At 51.1% G+C, this 26,730-nt stretch overlaps 1 protein-coding gene across 13 annotated transcripts in view; it reads right to left on the bottom strand.

The window, feature by feature from the left end:
• Positions 1 to 26,730, bottom strand: part of SCMH1 (Scm polycomb group protein homolog 1) — an 81,466-nt gene that overhangs the window by 10,692 nt on the left and 44,044 nt on the right. For 10 of the 13 annotated variants that reach the window (XM_054223664.1, XM_054223657.1, XM_054223667.1 and 7 more), the window contains 5 exons: positions 11,688 to 11,920; positions 11,006 to 11,132; positions 9,771 to 9,971; positions 8,919 to 9,104; positions 2,850 to 2,981 (listed from right to left, as the gene is read on the bottom strand). In XM_054223664.1, coding sequence (XP_054079639.1) covers positions 2,850 to 2,981; positions 8,919 to 9,104; positions 9,771 to 9,971; positions 11,006 to 11,132; positions 11,688 to 11,920 — 879 coding nt within the window. The remainder of the gene's footprint in view (positions 1 to 2,849; positions 2,982 to 8,918; positions 9,105 to 9,770; positions 9,972 to 11,005; positions 11,133 to 11,687; positions 11,921 to 26,730) is intronic. The other 3 variants (XM_054223666.1, XM_054223668.1, XM_054223669.1) reach the window with 2 other exon arrangements.

Raw genomic sequence — 26,730 nt, 5'->3', positions numbered from 1 at the left:
TAGGAAAACAAGCCACGATTAGTGGTGGAGAGGCAGGGAGCAGATAATCAAAGTTTAATTAAACAAATAGTGCTATAGATTCAAGAGGGTCGTTTTACTGCTAAAACACGGAGTTTGGCCACAAGCATAAATCTGATTTGCACAACTACCAAACACCCACTGTTTCCAACAAATGATAGCCTTTGAAAAGCAGGTCCCCACTGTGCTGGAACTGCAGCTTTTTAGCAAAAAGCTACAAAAATGCCACTGGATGCGAGAGGAAAAACAACGTCAGACGCGAGATCCACTCCTCAATCTCTCTGACTTCTTGCCAAAGGCACGATGCATAAAGACTTCCCACTGCTACTCACTGCCTTCAATTTGGCAAACGGGAAACTGCTCAGGTACTGGTGTCTGCCACACTGCTGAAATCAGAGCACGCTCTGCTGGGGGAGTTATCTCCATGAGAAGATGCACCTCCTTGCTCGAGAAATACTCAATATCGGAGTATTTCGGGCTCAGATTCTTAAAATATACCCTGTGAAATGCAAACGTTCCTGCTTTTACTTACATTTCAAGGTGGAGGGGGATGAACAAGCTTTTAGCTGAGGGCCATGCAGATGGTCAGAGGACTGGAGCCCCTCTGCTGTGAGGACAGGCTGAGAGGGTTGGGGGGGGTTCAGCCTGGAGAAGGCTCCGGGGAGACCTTCCAGCCCCCTCCAGTACCTGAAGGGCCTACAGGAAAGCTGGGGAGAGACCCTGGATCAGGGAGTGTAATGACAGGACGCGGGGTAACGGCCTCAAACTGAAAGAGGGGAGATTTAGGTTGGATCTCAGGAAGAAATTCTTTGCTGTGAGGGGGGTGAGCCCCTGGCCCAGGTTGCCCAGAGAAGCTGTGGCTGCCCCATCCCTGGAGGGGTTCAAGGCCAGGTTGGACGGGGCTTGGAGCAACCTGGGCTGGTGGGAGGTGTCCCTGCCCAGGGCAGGGGGTGGCACTGGGTGATCTTTAAGGTCCCTGCCCACCTGAACCATTCTGTGATTCTGTGTGATTCTGTGATAAAAATGAGTTTCTAGATGGAATTTGGAACTGCACTTCATTTCTTCCTGCCCTGTACACCCCTCTGCTTGGATCAAGAACAGGAACAAGACCAAGTTGCTGTCGCAAGTCGACACACCAACTGGAGCACTGCTGTCCCATGAAGGCACACTTTCTGCCCACTTGTCTTTACTTCTACTGAAGATGCTGGAGTACTCTGGGCATCCAGATGTCACATCCCATTCAAAAGCCAAGAGATAACTGAGTAGACTTTGAAGTAGCCTAAGAACCAGTCTTGTAGACAACCTGACGTAGGTTCCTCTGTGGAATTACCCATCACGCAAGCCTTCTCTCTTCACTGACATCATAAAGAGCGTACAATACTCACCACCTAACCAAGGCACCTTAATCTTTAGAGCACACCACCGCACTTCAAGAACAGGCCGAACACTGCATGTTCCTGCTGGTAGAGGAGGAGCTGACAGGCTTTGCTAAAGGTTCCCTAAGTGCAGTGGTTGATGTATTAGAGAGTAATGCCAAGGCAAGGACGTGTACCTAGAGGTGAGAAACAAAGTGGGCCTCAAGCAACAATTTTTGACTTGTCAATATGCTGGGACAGACCTTGTCACCTTGTTCTTCACTTCAGCTATGTGACAAACCTACAATTTTAATCAATGTAGATACTAAGGCCACTAGAAACTGTCCATCATAGGCTGCAAGTTCAGATCAGCTGTGCTTAGATACGGGGTCAGTCATCCTGAAGAGCGCAGGGCACAGCGATGGACCGAGACTGAAACTACACCCCAGCGCAGGGGAGGCTGTGCACTCTCGGATCTGGGATCGACAACCCAAGTCCAGCAAACTCCGCAAGAGCCAGGGAAATGGTGATTCTAAAGGGACAGCAACAGAGCACAAAGCCACTGAACTGTGAGCCCAGCCAAGAGTCTCCAGCAATTTTTCAGGGACGTACTACACAGAATTGAGACTAACACCTTGGCAGATTTCACCATCAATTAATTAAAAGGCTTCAGTAAGGTTGAATCTCCAATCTGCATCATGGAGTGTTTGCAGTTGAAAACAAAAGGGAAGGTGGAAGTGTATTTATTGAAGACTCCTGCTCAGGCTCGGGTAGTCCTCCAGCTACCTGGACCTCTGGAAATCTCCCACCCGCACATGGAAGGGACGCCTATGGCCGACATACCAAAAGGACATTTCTGCAGTTGCTCTTGAGACTGTGGCACAGCACATCTGCACCAGCGTTACCCGATGGACACTGCAGGAAGCAGCAGCGCTGCAGGATCTGATTTGATCTGGTTTAGCTGGTGGAGCACATGCTGGGGAGACCCTCTCCGCTATTTAGGGGGGGATTGTGAGGAACAAGATGGGATCCTGGGAAAGGGCAGCAGGTTCCTGGCCGTACAGCTGCACATCAGCATCTGTACAATACACTGCAGCAAACCAGCACGGAAAAATTCAGGGGAAGATTGACTGAAGCAACTGGACAGTTTTATGACCATTAATACCACGCATAGCAATGGAAGCTAAAATACGGGTAATGAAATCCCAGATTATACGGTATTAGATGATGACTATCAGGGTTAGAAGGAATTCTCCCTGCGTTCCACATGCCTTACACAACTGCTTGGGGAACCTGCCTTGGCACAGAGTGGTTTCTTCACTTCTCTCTGAAACACCAAGCACCGACCCATGCCAGAGACAAAGCAAAGCAGACTTCCTAAACCCACGGCTTGATTCGGCACGGCAAATCTAATCCTGCTGTATCCATTACAAGTTGCTATAAACAGCCAGCTTTGGGAAGAGACGCTGTGCTCACCTTCCAAAGGGTGACGGTCATTCTTTGGTAACTTGGGGGAGAGAGGAGCACTGTATGGAGGGGAATCTTGGGAATATCGCTTTGTACCCCGGCCTGGTCCCTGCAGAGTGCCGTCTAACGAACTGCTTCTGTCTAGGAAAAGAGAACAAGCCCTATTTAGGAGTGGAGACTTTCTGGCAAATTCAGTCTTGCCAGAGTCACTTGGGACTCGCGTGCATCGCCAGCCTGGTAACAGCCTGTTAAAACTGCAATCCAGCACATCCGTCACTGCTTAACATTTTATATTTTGCTTTGCAAATTTTATCAGAGAAAAAAGGGTGGCGAGAAACCTAGCAAAGAATCTTAGCCACGTTTTGCCATATTTCACCCCAAATATCGCCTTTGATTGACTTAATTCCTTTTCTCCTCATTCTACCCCTTGGCTCATCCCGCATGAATCCTGCTCCTCCCCACTCTTCCCCTTTCAGATGCACGTAACCCTGGGACGATTTGCAAACAACCCTTAGATGATTAGCAAACACTCTGTGCCATACACAGTGCTTGATTAAACCGTACTCTAATTTTCAATCTTTCCCCAAATGGCTCCCACGAGCGCCCCAGCTGTCACGGCTGCTCTTCTCCAAATGCTTCCCCCAGGCTGGGGATCTCCGTGTTGTACCGCAGCAGAGGAGACGTCGGGCTGGGCTGTGGGACATCTCCTCGCAGACGGCTGAAGGCTGCACACAAAGTGTCAGTGGGTGGATGAACACAGGGAATGGAAGCGCTAACAGGGATAGGGGCAGCAGCCAGGCAAGCGACACGGTGGGTGGCAGACCATGGCTCGTCTGGACAAGGCATGGTCACCTGGGAAGCAATGAGGAGGTGGCCCACCAGCCGCCGCCTGCCCACGCGGGCCACCAGTGCTCCTGGGTGGCTCCTTCCAGCTGCCCCGAGCGTGGGTGACACGTGTGAGCCTGCAGCGTTCCAGGCGTGCGGGGAGAGGGGTGAAATGCTCGTAGACAGATGCCAGGAGCTGGGCAACAGCAGGGAGCAGCCCCAGCTGCCAGTGCGGGGCAGGGACGGGAGCTGGAGGGGTGACGGAAATACGGCGGGGAGCGACTGGGACCGGACACCAGGGGAGATGCATCACGCCAAACAAAGAAACAAAGGTACGGATGGGTGGGAAGCATCAGACGGTCACAATTTAGCTGACTAAAGAGAAATATAAAGGTAGAGAAAAATATCTGTTTTACCAAAATTCTTTGGGGAAACGATCAGCTGCTCATACTGAGGCCCTGGGACTCCATACGGGTTTGATCAAAAATCACTGTAACATCATTAGAAATCTGTAAAAATACCATCCTCGGGACGAGTCCCTGTAAGAAACATTCATTGCCCAGACAAAGGCGGGAAACAAATGTTCTTATCAATGTCTCTGGATATCTCTACATGTAACACTGCATGACCTTCTTCACCAAACAGTCACAGAACCACAACAAAAGATGACGCTTTTTAAAGGTTTCATTAGGTTTTGTTTTGGGTTGGTTTTCAAAGTAATGCAAACACAGAAGGTCAGGCTGTAGAAGGTAACCCAGGGCATCAGAAGTTACGTCAGTGTATATCAATGGAAGGATAACCCAAAAGTAGGTCTGTAGTTAGGGTCTCTGATTTTAAAGGACAAATTTTAAGAAACTAAAGAAATGGAGTAATGCATAGAGCTGCACTCAGCAGTCGTGACATGGATCATCAGGAAAAAAAAGAAAATACCTTCAGTTCCAAAGATGCCATAAACCTCATGAATGCATATGATCAGGGAGGAAATAATCTGTGAGGAAAGGCCCTCGAATCTAAATAAATGGATAAATGTTGATTTGGAGAAGGGTGCTGAGAACAAGCAGATCGTTTACTGGAGATGAGAAGGACCTGCTCAGCATGGAGCCGTACACCTCAGAGGGCGGCGAGTACAGGGACAAAGTGAACTTTATAAACTCATTCTGTCTTTTGACACAGTGCAAAGGAAAAGGCGGGACCACGTGTTCAGCTACAGAAGTAACAAGTGCATGGAAATGAAGCGAGAGGATGCTGTGCAGAAAGGTAAAGACTGAGAAAAAAGAAAAAAGGGTTGTCCTTGCCTGCAAACGCAAAAGAAGAGGAGCACATCTGCCCATGCCCAGGCTTGTGCTGTTGGCCATCCCACGGCAGGATGGATGCCTCTACAGTCAGGGAGAGACTGGTCACCTCATCTCATCAACTCAAAGTCAAGGCCAAAGCTCCTACTTTAGGGTGCTGTAACTTGCAGTGACCGCACCGGTGCCTCCTCCCACGCAGAGCGTGCCTACTCACCTAGCTCGGGTGTCCATGCCTCTGGGACACCCACCTGGCCTTCAGTCAAACAAATGCCACCCTTCGCTTCCAGTCGCAGCCACGCTGAACACCGGGGCAAAGCTCGAAGGATGGAAGAAAGGGGACAGGAATGAAAATACGCACCATTGACTAAGGAGTGGAAGTCAAATGACTGAACATACTCCAACTGGGGACGTGAGGGTGCAGTGGAAGCCAAAACGTAACTTAGGAAAGAAGGCGCACGTGAAACCCTGGGTCTGCTGCAGCAAATTCTAACAAAACTCAATGACGCGCTGCTCAGAGTGACTGGAAAGACGGTGCTAACATTTAAATAAGAAGGGCAAAATATTATTTTGGCAATGAAATGCTCATGTCTGACCTCAGCAGTACCACAAGGCTTGTAGGAGGTTCTGAAGGAATGGGTAAGTAAAATCCTGCAGTTACACAGGGCACATACCGCGGCAGGCATTCGTCAGAGGAGACTAAACCAATAGTGTCCTCATCCTGGGAAAACAACTGATCTGCCAGAGTGGTCAATCTCATTTACCCGGAATTCAGCAAGGCATTTGATACGGAGAACATGAGGATACCAGAAGCTTTGTTCCACGCACAAACATCTGATTCGAGGGGAAAAGCATTCAGCAGAGCACTGAGCAAGACCATGAGGCTGGAGAGCAATGGCTAACCAATTTTCTCGAGGATCATTCTTGAGTCCAGTGTAATTTAATATTTTTCGTATTAACTTTGCACAAATTTTAGAGATTCACTAATGAAATCTGTCGAAGTCTTCCCACATGAAGCCAGATAAAGCAGAAAAAATACATGTAGAACAGAGTACCAGAAAGGAGGTAAATCCAGCAGTAAAACGCAGATGTGCACTTGAAGCATTGTCCCATGAGCTGGGAACCTGCAGTTGACAATAATGGATGAGAAGAACAGGGTATGCGACCAGGACGGGTTGATCATCACCTGCTACAAGGATACAGTGACGAAAAGCGGCTTCCACAGACATTTCTTGTGCGCGCGGTGGTGCCAGTGCTGTGGCACCAGGTCCCCATGAGCTCTTCCCCAGAGTGCTGGGTGGCACTCTGGTCACCTCATGAAGTTTAATTCAAATCAACCCTAGATGAGGAGAGCAGAGACCTTTCTCACCAGGGCAGCCGAAAGGCGAGCTCCCCTGAAGGATACGACTGCTCTCTTAACTGCTCCCAGAAGAAGGTGAACTAAACTAAGCTAAATGACAATGTAAAGACAAGGACAGACGGACACCATGTTGCCCAAGAATAAATCTGGGCTAGAAACTACAACATAGTTTCTAAAAATTCATCAAAAAACCTTGGAGCAGCCTCCAGTGGAAAAGCAAAATCTCCAATTCCAGAGTTAATGAAAGCAACGGCGTGTGCTGTCGTGCCTGTAATAACAGGACCCAACGCTCAGTGGTCCAGAACGTGCCTCCAGTCCGGTGCTTTCAGACGGCTCCATGTCGTATCTACCTGTTCACAACATTTCACAGCCCATCCCTGTTCTTATTAACTGCAATCAACTTCCCATTTTCTTGCAAATCCACTGTTTCCTGATGTATAACTTAATCCGTTTCCCCTTATTTCCATGATTATGCCTTACTTAGGAAAACAGAATGCCAGGACGCAGCCGACCCAAGGGCTGCTGCAGACCTTCCTTCTTCTGCCCCAAGCACACGCACGAATGCTCCATGGCATCCGCAGTGATGCTCCTGTAAAGCGAGTTTGTTCTGGGAATTGAGAGCAGCTCCCAGTGCTAACCAGGGATCGTTTTCTGGAAGAACCAGGCCCATTTGGGCACACGAGCACCTGCATCCATGAGGAAACAAGACAGGACACACAGAGCTGAAGGTGAGACCACGCAGCCTCGACACTTTGTGTGATTTAAGCTGCTGTACAACTGCATCCTCATTCTTCCATGACCAGCCCTAACCTCTCAAAATTGCCGGTACTGTTTCTTCGCCCTCACCAGAAGCCACGTAACGTGTAGATAGCAATGTTTCTCATCTTCTTTCAGGTGCTTGAGAAAAATGTTAGATGCCCAGATGCCCAACAATCGCCGAGACATCAGTATGAACTACAGGACTAGGAGTCAGCACTTCTCTGGACTGCGGTGGATCTTTCTTTAATCCCTGCAAACACTGCAGAGTTCAGGATGAGCAGGTCTCAGCAACGTGTCATATCTGGTGCTCTGCCTTTATACTCTTCCATGCTGCCAGGCAGCCCAGCTCTTAGCACAGACACCACTGACATCTCATGGTGGCTAGAAACCACGTGTGCGAGCTACAAGACCCTCTCCATCCAAGCCTGCTACCATGCCCAGACCCTCTTCCTCTTCCTCCCATTCTGGTTTTGCTCTATCTCATGACGACAGGGTACTTCCACACTGAAACATGGGGATTTCTTCTAACTGGGGGGGGGGTCCCTAGAGGGGTAACCAGTAACTAGACATGCTGTTCCTGAACAGGCCACAGCAGCCAACCCACTCCCTACAGCTCCTCTTCCTGCAGCACAGCCCAGATCCCTGCTCCTGGCGCTGCTGGCTCCAGCATGGCTCCGCACAGCCCCAGCCTGCAGGCAGCAGGTCAGCCATGGAGGAAGCAGAGGACAGTCACTCCAAGATCCTCAGGCTCTTTACACTGTCACTAATCCCTTCTCCTGAGCCCGGGGGCTTTGCGGGATGCAATGGAGCACTGTGGCACTAGGCCGTTGCCTCTAAGCTTCACGCTTAGCAACTTTTCCTTACAGACTTCTTCCTAAGTGCTTATCCTTTTATATTAGAAATTCTTCCTTTTCTCATCAGACCCATAATTATCCAAAGGATTAACTCTGGAAAGACCTCAAACAGCTATTTGTTGACTCAAGGGGCAGAAAGGTAGTGGAGGAAGCAAGACAGGAGAGCAGATCAGCACAAGACACTTGTCAACGACGTGAAGAGGGTGCAGATGGCTTTTGTCCTCTCCACGACTGGCGTTCCTACAGCAGCAGCTCCCCCAGAGCCCCACAGCCAGGCAGGGAGGCAGCTTCCACCCCAGGAGCTGTTGCCACTACCCAGCACTGCGGGGAAAACTATTGGTCGTCTTGTTTTCCGCCGCTTTCACTTAAGAGCAATTTTGCAGCCTGACGATTTGCATCGTGGCATGAACTATCTTGCCGGGGGTGTTGCTTCAACGCAGTGGAGCGTTAGCCATGCCAAGAAAAACAGAGCCACCTCTGCCTCAGATGCATCATCCCCGAAGGCGCTAAGCTTTCACCCAGGGCTGGATGTGCCGCCTGCTGGCAGCACACCCACAGCCGCTGTGGAAAATGCTCTGCTAGGTTTTAATTCCATTTCTAATTACAGTTTACCTGCTACACGTTATCACTCTTCTATTTCTCACGCAGAGTCTTTCACCTCAATTCCTAACTGGATGAAGTCACTATAACCAGATTACAGGAAGCGGGAAGGACTGGGGGACAAGGAGAGGAGGGACGACAAGGAGACAGCACGGATGAGCGGAAACCTACAGGCAGAGATGGAAATCAGACCGACAGGCAGAAAATACAGCAACTTGAATCCTGTGCAAAAAGAGCCCTTGCGGGCACGTGCATGACACTCGGTGTGATGCAACGGACCCTGCAGAGAGGGCTCTGAAACACAACCTGCCTCCTGAGACAAAGATAAAATCTGGGTTAAGGCACGGAGCACCTGGGGTCCCTACAACGCCGCCCCCGCCCCAGCTCCTACCTGGTAGATACCTGTCGTGGTCGTACTCGTGTGAGCGCTGCATGTGGCTGTTCTGAGTGAAAGGCTGGTTCCCAAAGAGGTTGTCACTGCGAAGATTGTGGCAGAGCTTCTCCAGGAAGCGGAGGACGTAGGTGATACTGTTTACTGCTGGCAGGTTCAGAGTGTGCTGTTCCCGATCAAACACAGCTGGAGACAGAAACAAACAGAGCCCAACACGTAAACCCCCAGCAAAGGCAGGAGGCTACGCCCAGGGCTGCACAGCCAGCTTCTGTATCTCAGCATCGCTGGTCTAGACTAGAGCAAACAAAAGCCACTGCCTTCCACTGGCTGAGCGCTGGCGAGCTCGCTTCCCCGGGACAGGCTAAAACCAGTCTACTTGCGCCCAGCGCCAGGTACGGGGCTGCGGCGCCCGAGAAGCTGCGTTCGAGGGAATGGGAAGGCATTCAAGGAGGGCCCTGCGCTCCCAGCATCCGGGTAAACACGGGCTTAAAGGCAGAATTAAACCCCGGGGTATTTCACGTCTTTCCGTCAGGAGTTTTGAAAATCCCACCCGTTTCGCCTCCTCCCGGGGGCTCGGGCAGTGCTGGGGGACGATAACGCTGCCCCGGCTGACACCAGGGCTGCTCGCTGCCTTCTCCACAGCTCTGCCTGGAGGCCACGCCAACTGCTCTGCTCTGAGTCAGCCGCGAGCTGTTGCTTCACCGACACAGATGTTTGGCAAGAAAGAGAAGACAGAAATCCTCTGTCTGCCCCTGGCCCATGACTGCACCAAGCTTCAGGAGAGACATCTTCCACGGAGCGAATTCTTGCAATGACATCTCTGAAGGCAAACTGCTGCAGGCCAGTTCTCACCTGAGATGACCTCTCCCCCGTGGCCTTGTTTTAAGAAGGAGAAGACTGTTTTCTGATGATAAGCGCAATCAATGCAGGCCTGTACTGCTTGCTGCAGGACAACAGAAGCTCGAGCTGGTCCAAAATGGTCCGGCAGCTGCTGAACTTTCTTCTTGTCTAGGTGGGGCCCAGTGCTGCCGTTCTTGTTCAAGTAAATGCAAACTGCCAGGATGAGAAACGTGTTTGCCATTAACCCACTCAAGAAAGCAAGAAACAGATGCCTAAAATCCAAGCTGAGAGGTGCTGAGATTTTAAGACTCTCAAACCGCTCACAAAGGGCAATCCACCACGACTGCCTGTCTGCATCCTAACAGCAGAGCCGCTTACAGAGGGGAATCGCCACCAAAATCTTCCTGCCTCACACTCGCTTTCCAAGCTCCTGCTGTTTCTCCTACGCTTTCCCCGGCACTCAGGCTCCCAAAGGCAGGCTGCAAACTGGTTCCCATGCCAGCCAGGTAAGGTGCCTGCGATGTTCAAAGGAGAGGAAGGAACGCAGCCCCCACTTTTTAGGGAAACTGGGTTCTTTAGGTTCCTCTGAAGATTGGCCAATTATGTTCTGGGGAAACAGAGGGCTCAGCCCATATCCAGCGCTTGACCGAACATATACAAAGCAGCTTTGCATTGGACTTTCCTGCCCAGACTCATCTTCAGCTACACCTCACAGCTGTCGCAGAGCGTATACTCTGCACTGCCGCTCCTCCTCCTCCCCTGCTCCCTCTTGTCCCTCTTTGCCTCAATATCCTGGTTGAAGCTGAACAGATCATTGCCGCTGTCGTTCAGCAGTTGTTCTGCATCTTGCTGTAGCTTCAGCAGCTGTGCCCGGCACGGTTTGGGAGTCACGAGAGGTGCTGCCCACCGTACTGCCACTGGGCACGACGGGCCACGAGAAGTGGAGTCACTAGCATGCACGTGGTAACTGAGGGAAAGGGGTCTCTGCACTGACCAGATGGACTTGCAGTCTTCCTACGACTTCATTATTTCCAAAACGGACAGAGAGATAAACGAACGGCTGATCTGAACTCCTCTGCCTCTCTTTTTCTCCCGACACACTCTCTATTAGGCCAGCCTCTCTGGAATTGTAAGGTTTGCTGGTGTACGGGTTTAGGAAGAAATGGGAGCATCTCAGCGTGTCGCTGTCTGAGTGGCGCTGCTCCTAACTCTGCGACCTTGGCAAGAACGTGGTTCGAGACCCTTACCTGTGGGAGCCTGCATGGCAGAGCTGGGGATTGTAGCAGCGTCCTGAGGCACAGTGCTTGTGTCTGGTTCTGGGGTACTGGTTGTTGGAGAAGTGGGTGCTGGGTTCAGCAATGTCCTAGGTTTCCTCTGCAGAAAAAGAGGAGATATTTCTCCCTTTATCCCTGCTCTCCTTCACCACCCATGATCACTACACTCTCTCCTTTGCATCCAACAGACAAGGCACTGTGGAACATGACACACTTCTGATGGTGATGACGGGGAGTCTCAAAGAACCTAGTAATCAATACATGTGTGTTTTATAAACCACAATCCTGATAACAAGCCTGGGATCTGCCACCTCTGCTTGACTTAGACTAGCTACACACGATGGATGGAAGAGCTTATTCCACCGTTTGGCCGTCCTGTCATGATCACAGCATCTGCCATGCTACTTCACAGCTAATGCAGCTCCAAAGACACAGTTTCTTGATGGAAATGATCTTTAGGATACAGACATTCTCTAGAGCTCTGGGGCTGGACTCTGAGGGATATTCCCAGCCCACATACCCCTTCGGTCTCCTACTTGCTGCAGTCACACAGCCAGAGGCTGAGACAAACGTGCACAAACACACGCATGCACCATCCCATGGCAGAACCTGCAGCACCTACGTTTCACCCGCCTGCATCAGCATCAGCTTTTACCTTACTGCCAGGCTTGGGGCCTCTCTTTCTGGGGAATTTCAAAGGCTCCACTGATTTGGAGGGTGTAGGCATGGGGTGATGGATTAGCGCTTTGGTCGTTCGACCACGCTTCTTCCCTGTTTTGCGACGCCTTTGCCCTTGTTGATGCCCCAAAACAGTCTTTGTGCTACTGTGCATGCTAGGTTTCTCCGAGTTTACTTCGGAGGCAGGTAAAGGGCTCTTTGGAATCACAACTGAAATAAAAAGAGAAAAAGCAAATATAATTAAATCAGGCGAGAATCAAAACAAGAGCAGCCTCCATCTTTAAACAGTGTCACATGGAAAGACCTGGAGTATTCACGGCCCCCTGAACGGAGGCTCCTGCTCTCCACGGCAGAATAAAAACCAAACGCACTGATCCTCGGTTCAGCACTCGAGCTGTGGGACACTGTGGCTTAGCCTGGATGGGCTGAACTCCAGAAGGATCACGCTTTCAACCGTACCTTCCTTCCTGAAAATAACTGGCACCTACAGCTCTTCCTTCTGCGAGTGGTGACCTGCCAGCGATTGCGTAAAATGCACTGAAAGCGTTCCTGGGGGAAGGATCAGTCAAGACCTGCCTGACAGTCACAGAGCCAGCGCTGTGCTGGAAATCCCCTCTCTCAAGGCAGAAGTCAAATTTGCTCTGTCCCTAAATTACCAGTGAACTGCAGTGGAAGGTACCGGCTCCATCCTCTGTGCCTGCAAGGACTATTGCTCCCGGCCCTGAGAAACAGCTCATCTCAGTTGGATCAGCTGCCCTGCTCCTCTCGTGTACTGCCAGAGGTAAGGGAAGTGCCAGCACACGGCCTGTTCCTTCTTATCTTCTCACGCTTTCCATGACAAAACCAGGTTTATGGCATATTTGCCCATAAGTCCCCTGTATTTGGTCATTCATCTTTCCCAAGTCCTGCAAAAGGCCAGAGATGGGCTGGCCCAGCTTGGCAGACCAGTACTTCCTTTAGATTTAAACTTCTGCTCTAAAGCAACAAAACGAAACCCTCCGAGATTTTGAAAAATGCACAGTGACCTTTAGGATGTCTTGTTTCTCCGGTCTGGAAACCTCTCTGGGTATTCAACATGGGGGCTCGGAATTCTCACAAAAACCCTTCTGAAGGGAGGGGCTTTATAGTTAAGGAGAAAATCTTGGCTAAGGAAACAGTGTAGATACAAGAAGACTGATAGCAGGATGGCACACGGCCCTAGCAGTGGCACAACTGTGGGTACAGAAAGTGATTTTTAAGGTTTTTCTCGCAAGGGTTTCATGAGCAGTTACTGTGAGCAAGGACTCATTCCCTTGGCACAAAGACACTGTTTCCTGCCGACAGCTCCGAAGCAGCAAACTGAGCCCAGTCCAGCTTTCTAAGGGTCTGGAGAAGGTGAGTGGGCTGTGAGGTGACAGCAGTGAGCCCCGAGTCAGGAGATGCTGCCGGCGTGGGGCTGTGGGCTCTGTTAACCGCGTCACTGCTAACCGAAGCGCAGACCGAGCGAACGGCATGGCTGGTGTGGGGACATCTGGGTAAGGTCCCATCAGTGGCAGCTTATCATGGCCTTACGTGAACGAGCCACTGGAAGTGGAGGATCCTGCTTTGCTGTCCTGGTCTGGCTCCATTCACCAGCCTCGACTCTGGGGCACCCCGTGCTCTCCCCAGGGAGCCTGGGCATGAGCCTGGCTGCCAGGCCTGAGGAAACCCGAGTTCACTCAGGCAGCTCAAAACCAGGGCTGGTGTTACCTCATGGCAGGACTCGATGACTTCACGGGGGCGGGTGACTTTCACACGCCTCCAGGTCCCAGCTGCCCTCGGGACTCCCAGCCTGCACCCACGCGGGCATTTCGGACTCGTTGGCAGCGTCAAAGATGGCCCTGCAGGGGCAGGAGGGCAGATGGAGCCGACCCCCAGCTGCCAGCTCAGTGTCACAGCAAGGCCACCTGTCCAGGCCATGTTTAGGATGCAGAGGTCAGCAGCTACCGCAGAGAAGGGCCAGGAACACCGGGCAGCGCTCCACCTGCTCCGACAACCACCGCGGCCACTGCCAAATCCTGCATTCGCTTCCACTCGCTGCTGTGAGATGATGAGCTCTGCTGTCCCTGCCCTACCACACTGAGCTCCTGCATCTTTCCTACAAGTGACCTGCACAAGAAGTGAAGTGCGGAATGTCCTGCGGCTGTCTTTGGCTGGTTTACACCCGCTCTGCACCGGAGCAGATGACACAGTGCACGGTGCATCCAGGAACCGGCCCCGTTCTGCTTGTCACGTGGGCAGGGCAAGATTTCTGGTGCCCTCAATTTTGTGTTCTAGTTTTATTTCCTCACTTTTGTGCTTTAGGGTTCTGTATCAGATGCTGGGGAGAAGTACACAGTCATTCAGGGATCCATCTACTTCCCAGGTCACGTCTTTTTTTGTGTTGGGCAGATATAAAGAATCGTGGTAGAAATAGGGTTTTACTACTCCTTTTTTGAGATGTTAATATTAACAGCAAGACTACTTTGCTGGCCAGAAAAGGAGTATGAGAGCACAAGTGCTTCTTACAGTTGATGGTTTTCCAGGACAGTGTCACCTGCTCGAGGGGACGCGTGGCACCGAGCTGCGCCAGCGGAGGGGAATGGCACAGAGAGGGCAGGCACCCATCGCTGAATCGCTGCGCCTCCAGCCTTCCGTGTGCACGGCTGATCTCAGCGGAGAAATATTTGTATTCAAGGATTTACTGGAATCCCACGAGTTGATAGAACAAGGGTAAACACAGGTAAAACGCTCTGTACTTCAAAGAAACTCTTAAAGATCAAAGGGACATGTAAAACAATGCGGGGGGCATTTCGTTTGCAATCTGCACCAACGCTAAGTGTCTAAACCAAGCCGTGCTGCAGCGAGGTGTCTCTAACCTGGAAGAGAAATTGCAGATTCTACAGAGAAGCTGTGAAGCAAACACTGACCTCAGTTGTACTAGTGAAAAGCCCAGGGAAACGGTGCCTTTGGGAAGTTGGGACGCAGTGGGCAGAGCTGCTGAGCTGCACCCTCGGCTCCTGGGCTGGAACCACATGGCAGAGAAATGCCGGGGACGGGGAAAAGGAGACCGATGTCAGGGGAACTCTTGGTGTGCAAGCTTTTGCTGTGTAGTTTTAGAATAAAACATTATTTCATCTTGTGCTACAGCACATGCTAGAAAGATCTATTGTCAACTTCAGCCATAAAGATATTACAGGTAATGTGAATTTGCCAGACTTAAAGAATCAGTTTTGGTTTTAGGGCAATCGAAGCCTGTAACTCGGTGGGGGCAGACCCCGCGGTAGGAGACCTCCCTTCGTTCCATCACGGCAGAGGAGTTTCCCCAGGACCCGCCACCCCGGGCAGCATATCCCTGCCACAGCCCCGGCTCCCGCGGGGACGGATGATACAGCCCAGAACGCTGTTCAACGAGACAGGCCGAGTTCCATCTGAACATGCAGCCAGCTCAGGGCGTAAATAGACAGAAAATGACCTAGATTGTTGCTTAGTGCCCATCAGCGTCGCTGAATACAACGGTGAATACATTGCTGAATGCGCACTGATGTTTTTTTCCTGTGGCTGCTTCAATGAGTCTGATTTAATGCACGTTTTTCTGACCTGGAGTGATCTAATGAAACAAAGTCTTATCATCCCACAATCCAGCGCCATCCAGCAGACTTGCCTGGCTTTTTGTTTGATTTTAACCAGAACCTAAGAAAACACCGGCGCACACTAATTCACTTCCCTTGCCCCTCCCAGACGCGCCGAGCTGCACGCAGTCGGCGTGACGAGGAGACACCGACCACTTCAGAGCAGAGTCGTCCCGCCAGCTGCACCCGCACAGCAACGGCGCAGCCCCAAAACCCCAGAGTTACGGCTGGCCACGCTGCTGGCTCATCACCGAGGCATTTATAACCACTTCCAGGTGACTGGATACTTACTAAAGGAGCCTAAAGATTTTGCCAGGTGCCTGTTACTTTCCTTCAGGATTTCAGCCCCTGATGTTCCAAGGACACGGCCAAGGAGCAGTGGCCTAGTGGGTCTAGAATCTGGTCTAGTGGGAGGTGTCCCTGCCCGCGGCAGGGGGGTGGAACTAGATGATCTTTGAGGTCCCTTCAACCTGAACCACTCTGCGACTCAGCCCCGCTTGCACCCACCCCGCCGCCTGACGAGCCCCAGCGGTGGGAACGGCTGTGCATCAGGCTCGTCTCGCAGCTGCAAACCATTGCCCACGTATCCTTTAACCGCCCAAATCTTCGATTTACGGCACCTTATTCAGCTGGTGATGGTGCCAGCCCAACAGTGAGCATCTGCCAAGGATGTCCCCACCTTCTGCCTTGTACCACTGCCCTCACCCCACGGTGAGCCACTGAGAGGAGCCAAATTTTCAGAAAATCAAGTGGGACCCTCTTACTTAAAAAATTAAGAGTTTGCTGTCACTGAGGAAAGCAGCGTGTCCCTGCCCCACCGCTCTGGTGCTCACAGCTCTGAGCAATCCAACGCCACTCCAAAGCTGGCCTTGCTTCAGGCAAGGAGTTGGGTCATGCAACCCCCAGAGATCCCTTCCAACCTGAACTATTCTGTGATCTGAACTCGTGGTTAATCATTTCAGCTCATTAACGGAACAGAAAACTGATCAACAGAAGTCTTCCGCTGGCTGAACTGTCTTGTTTTGGGTCATACGGGCATCCAGCACAAGGCAGACACAGAGGAATGGGCTGGCCGGCATCGGAGCAGTTTGGCTGCAGCGAGAAACACCACCCTGAAGATGCAGGATCAAACGCTGCTGAACTCAGAGCCAAAGACAGGACGGACACCACTGATGGGGCTATTAATCACTGAAGGATTAGTTTAAACAAGAGTTCTGAGCTTCCTGCAGAAACAAAGGGGCTTGACAGAGAATTCGAGACTTTTGGCTCTATTTCCTCATGACAAAACCTCCCTTGCCAGTTGACGCATGGCACCGGCAGCACCTGCGCCTGCCCACTGCGCTGTGACTCAACTCTTATTTACAGAAGGCTCTGTAAAGTTGCCGTCCCCACTTTGAGGGTTAGCCAATATTAGAAAGCAGCATTTGTCACTCATCAGCTTATCTCAGGCTTGTCACAGCTTGAAGAAGACAAAATTATGTCCTTGGGATAAGAATAACAAAGCCAAGACACGTAGGAAAATATGGAACGGAAGAGTTGGAGAACGGTTTCCTGCCTTTCTCTCGGATGCACCAGCTATTTAACAGTCTGCATTTACTAACAGTTGCTGGACCACAAAACCTGAAATCTCAATTTTATGTGCTAAGGGCTACTGGACTCCCAGATGCAACCGTCGCTCGCACCCCTTCACTCTAGAGATACCACTAATGGGGTATCTGAGAAGACCGAAAATGCCACTCATACCCATTTGAAGGCACTATGAAGAATGCCCTGAAGGCCACTCGTCCAGTGGCTTTTTGGTGCTCCAGCTGCCCCTTGCCCCTTCTTCAGCACTGCACGGTCAGAAGCATGACCCACAGAGGTGGGTTAGAGAGACACATTTAAGGCAGCAAATTTGCCAGAGAACAGAAATCTTACTGAGATCTGGCAGAATCCTTCCCTGGATGCAGCAGTTCAAACCTAGACATCCTGAAGGCTGGAGCTGGGCGGGAACCAGAGCTCGGTGCCTGTCCAAGAGTCAGATGTAAAAGCTTCAGACCTCTGCAATTCTTCCCAAAGCAGAGACCGTCATCACTGGCCACCACCAGCATGACTGGGACCCGAATATGGGCTCTGGGAAGGCTGAATATTTGGTACATCTGAGCTCTCGGTCGGCTAGGCAGATGTAACATGGGAGGGAAGGTCAGAGCACGGGTGGGAGACCCAGGCTCCTTGCAAGGACGGGGATTAAGAACCATCCTCCAAATCCTGGAATTTAAAAGTCAGAATGCAGTTATTCTGACAATTCGTTATCTCCTGCAGGGATTCCGGCTCTCCAGCCTAAAACGTCTGCTTGAGCTAAGGCTGAGAGACCGGAGGATGTATCTAACACAATAATACAGCATGAGGACCCAAGCGCTGCATGATTCGGCATGTTCGAGATGTTCTCATGATCAGTGATCTTAACTCCCAAAGATGCATGTTCTTTTTACACAAGATTTGCCTAGTTTCAGCTTTTGACTACTAAAACTTGCTGTTGCCTTCGCTGGAAGCCATGAGGTGCTTTATTCGCTGACCCCCTCCCAGACCTCACTGGCCAGTGAGCGGTTAGATAGACAAAAACGCAAAACCATGGTCCCTAAAACTGCTCTCTCCTGCTCGTCCTGATGATCAGGCTGCATTTCAATGTCTGGTTTTGCGCGGGACATCCATAGGCACATGAAGAAGAGCTTCAAACTAAAGCAATGCCTTACGCATCTGTTGAACCTGAGCAAGGCTCTGAACATTCATAATTGGGTGTCCCATTTTCTAAAGGCTTAGAAATCTGCACGGTTTGGAGCAGCAATTTTCTTATTTTCATTGTTTGCATGTGCACTTGGATGAGCTCTGCGCGCTGCAGATGCCACCGTACATCCATAGGCACAAGCTGTGGCATTTTTATGGTTGTTTTATTTACAAAAATAAGCCAACTAAAAAGAAAAGTCTCAGGAGTCACAGCGATACCAGCAACTGCTATTTGCTTTTAGCGCAAGTCTTACATTTACAGTTCTCAAGACACCATTCCTCTGTGCCCTAAACCATACTGGAAATTACACTCGGCACTTTCTGAAGGCAGCGCAGCCCGGGACCTTAGAAACCTTCCCCGGCGCTCACTACACCTTGCGACACACCTCAGAGACGCCGGGCAACACACCGCCAGCCTGAGGTTTCGTGACGTGCCTGGAGTGCCAGACCAATAACAGTACTGCAAAACGTCCCAAACGTCCTACCTCTAGCCATAACCCCACACGGGACCGCGAAGAGGAGCAGCTGCAGATTGCAGTCAGCACTGCTGGAGCTGAAGACCAGAAAAACCCCTGTTCCGGACCTGCAGGATCTGCTTATATGAACCAAACCCCAGAACTCACAGCCCAGAAACCTCAGCATCACCAAGGCTCTCCTTCTGCGCCTCCCCGTCCGCCCCATTCACCCTGGCATTTGCCAAACCCAAGTGGCTCGTTTTACCCAACCACAAAGTGCATCTGGCTAAAACATTTTCCAAAACAAAATTGAAGCTTTATCCAATGACACATTCAATATCCAATTCCTCCTCCCAGGAGGAATTTGAGCTACCCGGTCAGTGTCAGTACAGCTCCTATAACAGAAACCCGGCCTTGCAAACCTGGAGGAGTCCGGACTGGTCAGCGGCCACGTGGAGGAATGTGACACAGCCTGCCTGCCTTTCCACGAAGCCTCTGAGATCCTCCCCAAAGGCTTTTATAAAAACTAAAGAGCCATGGGGTAAGAAGGAAGGTTTCTATAGGATGAATCAAGGGTTAGAAGAGGTAGGGACAAACAGCCGTTCCTGCAGAGGAAAGAGGTCTCCATGGAGTGCACAGGGATCCGCAGCGGAATCTGCACTGCTCGATGTATTCATGAGCAACCTGCTGAGGGGATAAGCGAGGTGAGAAAGTTGTCTAATGATCCACACTTCCCAGGGCAGACAGGACGGTGGCAGCCCATGAGCAGCTCCAGAGAGAAGCTAGGAGACCGAGTTTCAGGGCAAGAAAACAGCAGGTGACCGTCGCACTGATAAATATAAAGCAATCAGAGAGGAGAAAACCATTCCTACCTTCAGATGCAAAATGACGGGCTCTGAGCTGCCTGGTGCTCCTTCAAGATGGAGAAGTTGATCTGTAACGTTCACTGCACAAGATCATGAGCTCAAAGCACAGCAGGGGCCAGAAAAAGTCAGGGAAAAAGATTCCACTTTGGAAAAATGAGAGTTCAGGACGTTGGACGTCACGGTAGAAACCAAGTGAACACTGGTTAAAATCAAGCAAAAAGCTCTCAAACCTGGAGCTGTGCCCTGGATTCTCGTTTCCACAGAGTTCCAGCCTTTCTGGGTAGATCTTCAGGCAGGGCTAAGCTCTGCCTTGCCCCGCTGCGTGCCAAGAGCCGCCCTCCAACGATCCGATTAAGAAAATTCTTTGATCAGATTGAGCATTTTTAAGAGTTCCTTCACACTGCTTTGGCTCTTCTGCTAAGCATACAATATAAAATATCTTTTAATGTTTTTAAGCAGCTGCCAGCATCATTTCAGAGACATTAACTCCTATTATTACTTAGCAGTTATTGACGCTTTTTAGAGTATAAACGTATGTGTGCAGATATTCCTCAGTGCAGGGGGAAAGTGCTTTGAGACCCGGCACAACCAGTGTTAGGGACGTGCAACACAACGGACTTATTCACCGGAACGCCCCGGGGGCAGCACGGTCCCCGTTCTGCTGATGGCAAAACAAACAGAGATAAGTGACCGGCACAGGATTAGAGACAAAGACAGTGACAGCGCTGTGAAGAGCAAGGATGCCCGAATTGTTGTCCTCAGCAAAAGTCATTCTCAGTTTAGTGCTGAGCACACAGATCTACTTAGTCCCAAACCCCAGGCCTAAATTTCTCCCCCATACAGCAAAGAAATTAACTGCTTTGTATCCACTGGGTAGCATTATAAAGCGAATGGGTAAACTGAGTAACGCATCTTTTTTTATAAAATACTGCAAAGGCTAGCATTCGGATAAGGGAAAATGATATCACGCCTGCCACCACTGCAGCAGCCAAGCAAACTTCTCCCTGAACAGCAGCTCATAAGCTCCTCATCTCTCAGTTGTGTGTTTGCTGTGGAACATCTGCACAAGCAGCCATAAACATCGCATGCCGCCAATTATATGGCTGGAGCTTGGAGGACCAGCACATTCCTACCTCTTCATAGAATCCCAGACGGGCAGGGGTGGGAAGGGACCTCTGGAGATCACCCAGTCCAACTCCCTGCCAGAGCAGGGTCACCCACAGCAGGTGGCACAGGAACGCCTCCAGGCGGGTTTGGGATGTCTCCAGAGACGGAGACTCCACCACCTCTCTGGGCAGCCTGTGCCAGGGCTCTGCCACCCTCACAGCAAAGAAGTTCCTCCTCATGTTTAGGTGGAACTTCCCATGTTCAAGATTGTGCCCGTTGCCCCTCGTCCTGTCCCCGGGCACCACTGAGAAGAGCCTGGCCCCATCCTCCTGACACCCACCCTTTAGCTCTTGCTGAGCATTGATGAGATCCCCTCTCAGCCTGCTCTTCTCCAGCTGAACAGCCCCAGGGCTCTCGGCCTTTCCTCAGCACAGAGATGCTCCAGGCCCCTCAGCATCTCCGTAGCCTCTGCTGGACTCTCCCCAGTAATTCCTTCAGCCCCTCTTTTCCCTGCCATCCCCTCTTCCAGAGGACAAACAAATGCCAAATTAGTCTACAATCACCCTCTGCACCTCCCAAATCAGCAGTTTTCCTCCTGTCCCCATCCCACTACCTCCTATTCCAAATAAACTGGCTGCAGCACAGCCTGGGTTCTTGTTTACTGTGCTCCCCCTATTAGTCTCATCTTCTCACTGCAAAAATAAAGCTGTTGTAACTGTGTGTTGTTTTAATCAGCTGTGAAGCAGCTATGGAATTAAAACAGAGAAATTCTGAACTACAAAAGGGAGATGAGAACTGAGCTGGGCAGCTCCAGCACGAGAAACGCATCAGCAGAGCTGAAACTCAAGCTCCTGGCTGAGGGGAGGCACCAGCGGGTGAAAGAAGACATACAGGGGCGATCAGGGAGCCCCAAGAGAAATGGCAACGCCAATATTTGTTGGCAAAGTCAGAACAAAATCAAGTAAAAACCTGAACTTCAATACTCAAGCTTAATTCGATTACCCCAAAGCCACGCTGAGGTTGTCTCCTGCATGACAGTGCCCATGGACTCATGGTGAGTTCTCCAGCACCAACTGCAAGAGCCCAGCTGTTCAGTCCATGAGCAGAGCCGGCACCTTTGGTCCTGACATAGACACCGACAATGAACTCATACAGTAAACTCGACAATAAACTCAACAATAGACACAATAAACTCATTTCCACACCTCAGGAAAACCATCGTACTGCAGCTCTTCCGGGCTCGGTGCTTCAGGAGAGGCCATCAGCAGAACACGTACCCGTAGAGGGCTGCCAAAAGCGCCAGGGATGACTGACGCGTGTCTGGTCCACACAGCAGCCCTTCAGAAAATCCCAGAGCCATGCTCTTCGGAAGAAACCAACCTGCAGGCTGGGTACGAGTGTGGCTCCTGCAAGCACGCCCACGCCAACCTGAACAACACCTGGAGCAGGACAGAGGTCAGTAGTTCCTTCATGGATTTACAGCCCCTGGGAGGTTTGCAACGGCACAGCTATACTGTTATTTATATCGGCCAGCTCAAGGACATACATTCCCTTAAAATATGTGGCATGAGAGGCCACCACAGTCAATCTACTGACCAATCCCGTCTTCTGCCCTGGAAGTTAATTACCAATGGGTTTCCGAAACCCCACATTGAGAATCAAAATGTTTCTGTACTCTTGCTGTATTCTGGCTATTCAGGACTGTTCCTGGGGCTTCTGCTTGTTCTGATCTTCTCTGAAGCTCTTTCTTTAGCTTTGGCTTCCTGGTTAAACATTAGCAGAACACCTTCAACAAATCAGTGCACAAAGAACAAGGAGACTGCTAGGTGGGTGCGGTTTATTCCACCTTTTGTTCTTTTTTAAGGCTGTTCAGAAGTTATAAAAATACTGAAGATCAAGAGGAGAACTGTGACAAGCCACAAAAGGTCCGATCTTTTTAACAAGCGGGGCTGTATGTTCAGTGTGAAGTTCCTAGATTCAATGAAACATACGCTGTGCCACATATACCTGTTCGCCAAAGCCAAGGTGAGAGCTGGGCTCAACAGCATTTACTTCCCCTCTCCAAAAAAAGAGAGGAGAAGAAACAAAAAAATGAAGAAGCTACCCAGCAGGTCCGAGAGGGTGATGTAATGTTCTTGCTCCCATAGAGACACTGGGAAGAAGCCCTCCAAAATAGGCCAGTTTCTCCCATATGTGCATACGCTGCTCCAATCACAACCACCCCATTAGCCGTGCGCAGCCTTTACAGGCCTTTGTGAGAAGAGCCTGGTCGACGACTCTGGTTCCTCCGGCACTTGCCCACATCAGGAGCAGCATCCCTACAAGGGACCAAGCTCCTGCCACCAACGGCTGGCCTGTGTGTGCTGGGGCCAGGCAGAAACTAGGTGTGGGGTCCTAAATCCTCGATGTGAAGCTTCTTAATACTAAGTGTTTAAAACACTTCACCTAGACGGGAAACGGTGCTCTCCCTGTGGCCCTCCTAAAGATACACAAACTGTTACACTGGGCATACTTTTAGCTTTTTTAACCCTGCTTCCAAGCCTGGCAGCAGAGGATGGTTAGGTAGAGACACCAGCCGTGCCTGTGACCAGCAGGACACCCAGAGTCAGACACTTTTTGACCCTCAGAAATGCAAGCCCTGGACCGCTGCTCTTCCTTGAGTTTGTCCAATTCCATCCTGAAAGCACTTGGACCTACATGAGCACAGCCCTGCCCCACATCCCCTCAGCAGAAGCTTTGTTACTGGTCAGAGATCGGGCAGAAATGGAGCAGCAACCCCAGTGCTATTCACCCCATGAGAGGAAGGTTTCAACAGCAATGGTCCTGCAGAAACGTCCCACCAAGGCTCAGGAATGTCCTGAGAATTTGAAACCCTGTTTTGGGCTGGGAAGCAGGATGGAAAAGGGAAGGAAACATCCTGAATACAACCCAGCCTCTCTGGATTATGAAATATTTTAGAATAAAACAGATGAGGAAAAGTCAAGTCGGGAGGAAGGCCCAGACACTGATATTAAGGACAGGCTGGGGAATGGTGGAAACTCTGCCTTTCCCAGGTCAGCTCCTCTTCTCAGAGGCTCTCGCCAGCCCCAAGACACCACACAGTAACATCAGGGCTCTGACACGCCGGATGCACCGTTCCTGCCGAGCCACAGATTTGCTGTTTGCTCAGCCATGGTCACCGTCACATCCAAAGAAGGCCGGGAGAAGAGCACCCTCCTGCAGTGCTGGGCTGCTCCTGTCCAAGCCCCAGACCTTCAAAGCCAATGCGTGTTCCAGGACGCACATCCAAACCGAGCCAGGATTACGGCGAAGCGCCTTGTCTCTGTGCCCCAAACAGCTCAGGAGTTTTTTCTTAGGATCTTCTGATAGAGGTCTCAAAAGCAGCAACACCGAGGCACCATGGCTGCGAGTGCATTAGACTCACGGATAAAAGGGAAAATGCTGAGCTTCTTTGTGTAACCTCCTGCCGTTGGTAACAAGCTCTACCTGTGCGGTCCGAAATCCAGCCACCCCGACACAAATAAACGCCGCCCAGCTTGATGTATGAGCTCCAAACCCCAGCTCAGTCCTAAAGTGACAGTAATTAATATCCTTCCATCTCCTTCGCTCAGTAAAGCCCAGGAGCTCACCTGAGTGTTCCCCTGCCAGCTACTCCTGGTGAGGCTCCTCCGCTCACCGCTCTATTCTCGCTCCGAAGGAGGAAGAGAAACCAAGCCACATCAAAAACAGTCATAAAACACACATTACCTTCACCCATGGGCAGAACATCTAGCACCTGATCATCATCTTCATTTGAAGACACCAAGCTGTTGACCAATAAATCACACGGCAGCGGCGGCGGTGAGAGATGAAGAACTTCCTGAGCTTTCACTCCAGGGTCAGCATTTCGTGCCTTTCTGGAGTTCTGGCTCCCGGCGCAGCACCCACGCAAGGGCCGGCCAGGCGCTGCCGGCGCGCTCTGCTCTCGGTGCCAGTACGGGCTGCGTAACGCATGCAACAGACGGCGAGTCCAGGAGTGGATGGGAGCTCCACTTCAGCATATCCCCATGGTAACTATCTAGAACTATTAACTTTTGCTCGCTTTGCAAGCAGAGGGAAACGCTCTCAAGGCAGCCAGGCCCCGGGAGAGGCAGCAGTGGGCTGACAGCTTGCGGCAGACCCGGGTGAAGGCAGTCAGGGCTTACCCGCACTGAGCACCGGGGTCTGCTGTGCCCTCGCTGCAGCTCCCCATCAGCCTTGGCACAGGAGGACGTGCTCCGCATTAGCTCTCCCTGACCCGGCTGGGTGCTGGGCCTCTCCGCCAGCTGGGCTGGTGCCAAGGCTGCAATTCCACTCCTCCAAATTCCAGCGCCCGAGCGTCTGCGTCCAGCTCTGCCCGCCCAGCCTTAACGCTTTCACTGCTGCCCCTCTCCCGCAGCCAGCACCCTTCTCTCTCTGGTACGGAGCATCCAGAAAAGGGTGTAATGAACCCACCGGAGAACTCCAGAGGAACCCAGCGTCAGCGGGAGGCATAGCCCAACCCGTAGTCCGCGTTACAGCCTTCGACGTCTGTACTTGTGACTGTGGGCAGGTTGCTGCGGGCTGCGCGTGTCCCTGCATCCTCATTTTAAGGTTACAGGATTTCCCTGCCCTCCAGCAGTGATGTGCTAAACACGGTCGCGCAGCCTTCAGGGAGGCTACTGCAGGGGAAGAGGCGTGCGTACGCACGTGTGCATGTGGAAGGTCCTCGTGCAGGTCTGGACTAAAGCTGGATTTCTCAGGACCTGGAAAATGAGCTGGTTTTCAGGAGGCTGGGGAAGACCATCCCTGCCCCAGCATCTTCCAGCAGCAGCACGGTTGGGATCACGCACACGCCAGCAGCGTTCAGCTGTAAGCAGGGCTCCTGAGGGGGCCTGTAAACATCTCACACTTTCTAAGGCAAATCACAGCTAAAGTTCCTGATACTGTAGCGTAAACCCCAGAAAAATGCAGGCATTCCTTTGAAATTTAAAGCTAATATTTAAATAAAAGAGTCCTGCGTGCTTTGTTGTGTAAACACCCAGATCTTGCAGAAAATCTTAGATCCCTGTGCCCACAGTCAGCACGCGTAGGCAGAAATCCCTGGTCCTGTCTGCTCGGTCCCTTTTCCCCAGCCTGTGTCCCTTCACGTGGCGGGGACAGACTCTTCGGTGCATCCCCTCCGCGGGGGAAGAACTCGGAGCTGGAAGGCGCCTCGCAGAGGTACCTGAAAAGAACCTGGTTTGGTTTCACTTCCCCCAGGGGCTCACAGTTCTCCATCCCACAAACCACTTCAGAAAAGAAAATAACTTCTCACGGATTCTCTTCCAACGTGTGTTTCCCTGACTACAAAGAAGTGAACTTTCCTCTAGTCTGGGATCGGTTATGAAAACCTAAATTTCCCATGGAAGCAGACTCATCTCCTCCCTGCAAGACCATGCCTTGGCTGATGGGGGATTTCCCTCATCCCACCTCCCTGCTGAGGGCAGGTGGCCCCGGAAACGACAGTCATTTACCAGCTTCTTATCTCTTTTTTCTTTCTTCACAGGGTTTTTTGTCACAGTCTTGTATTTCCCTCTTCAATCTGTCTTGCCCTGAACCTTAGCAGCAGCACCTCCCGTTGTGTGTGCATCTCTCACTCTCTTTCTCCCCAGACAGGATTTAAAGTAACTAAGCAACAATTCTCATTCTTTAGGTCGATCCTAAATATTGATTTTCTGTACTGCTTATAATGAGAGGGACTCTCCACAGCAGCTTTCCAAATCCGCGCTTCACTTATGTCAGTGACCTGAGACCGGGATTGTTTCTGTCCTGTTTAAGAGCCATGAAAGCTTGAGTTGCTCGCAGGCTCCCCACCGAGCAGGAACTTTAGAAAAAGTAAAACGCATCCAAAAAGTTCTTCAAAAGTACTGTACTGGTTTTTGCTGGGCCAGAGTTAATTTTCTTTAATAATAGCTCATATAGTGCTGTGTTTTGGATTTGTGACCAAACCAGTGTTGGTAACACACCCAATGTTTCAGCTATGGCTGAGCCGGGTTTGCACAGCGCCAAGGTTGTCTCTGCTCCTCACGCCCCGCCAGCGATGGCTGGGGGGGCACAGGGCGCTGGGAGGGGGCACAGTCGGGACAGCTGACCCCAACTGCCCAAAGGGACATTCCAGACCGTCTGACTCCGCGCTCAGCAAGAGAAGCTGGGGGAAGAAG

Source organism: Rissa tridactyla, chromosome 18 (genome assembly GCF_028500815.1).
Source record: "Rissa tridactyla isolate bRisTri1 chromosome 18, bRisTri1.patW.cur.20221130, whole genome shotgun sequence".
NCBI lineage: Eukaryota > Metazoa > Chordata > Aves > Charadriiformes > Laridae > Rissa > Rissa tridactyla.
The sequence above is the reverse complement of the archived record's forward strand: the minus strand, read 5'-3'. Positions and strand labels throughout refer to the sequence as shown.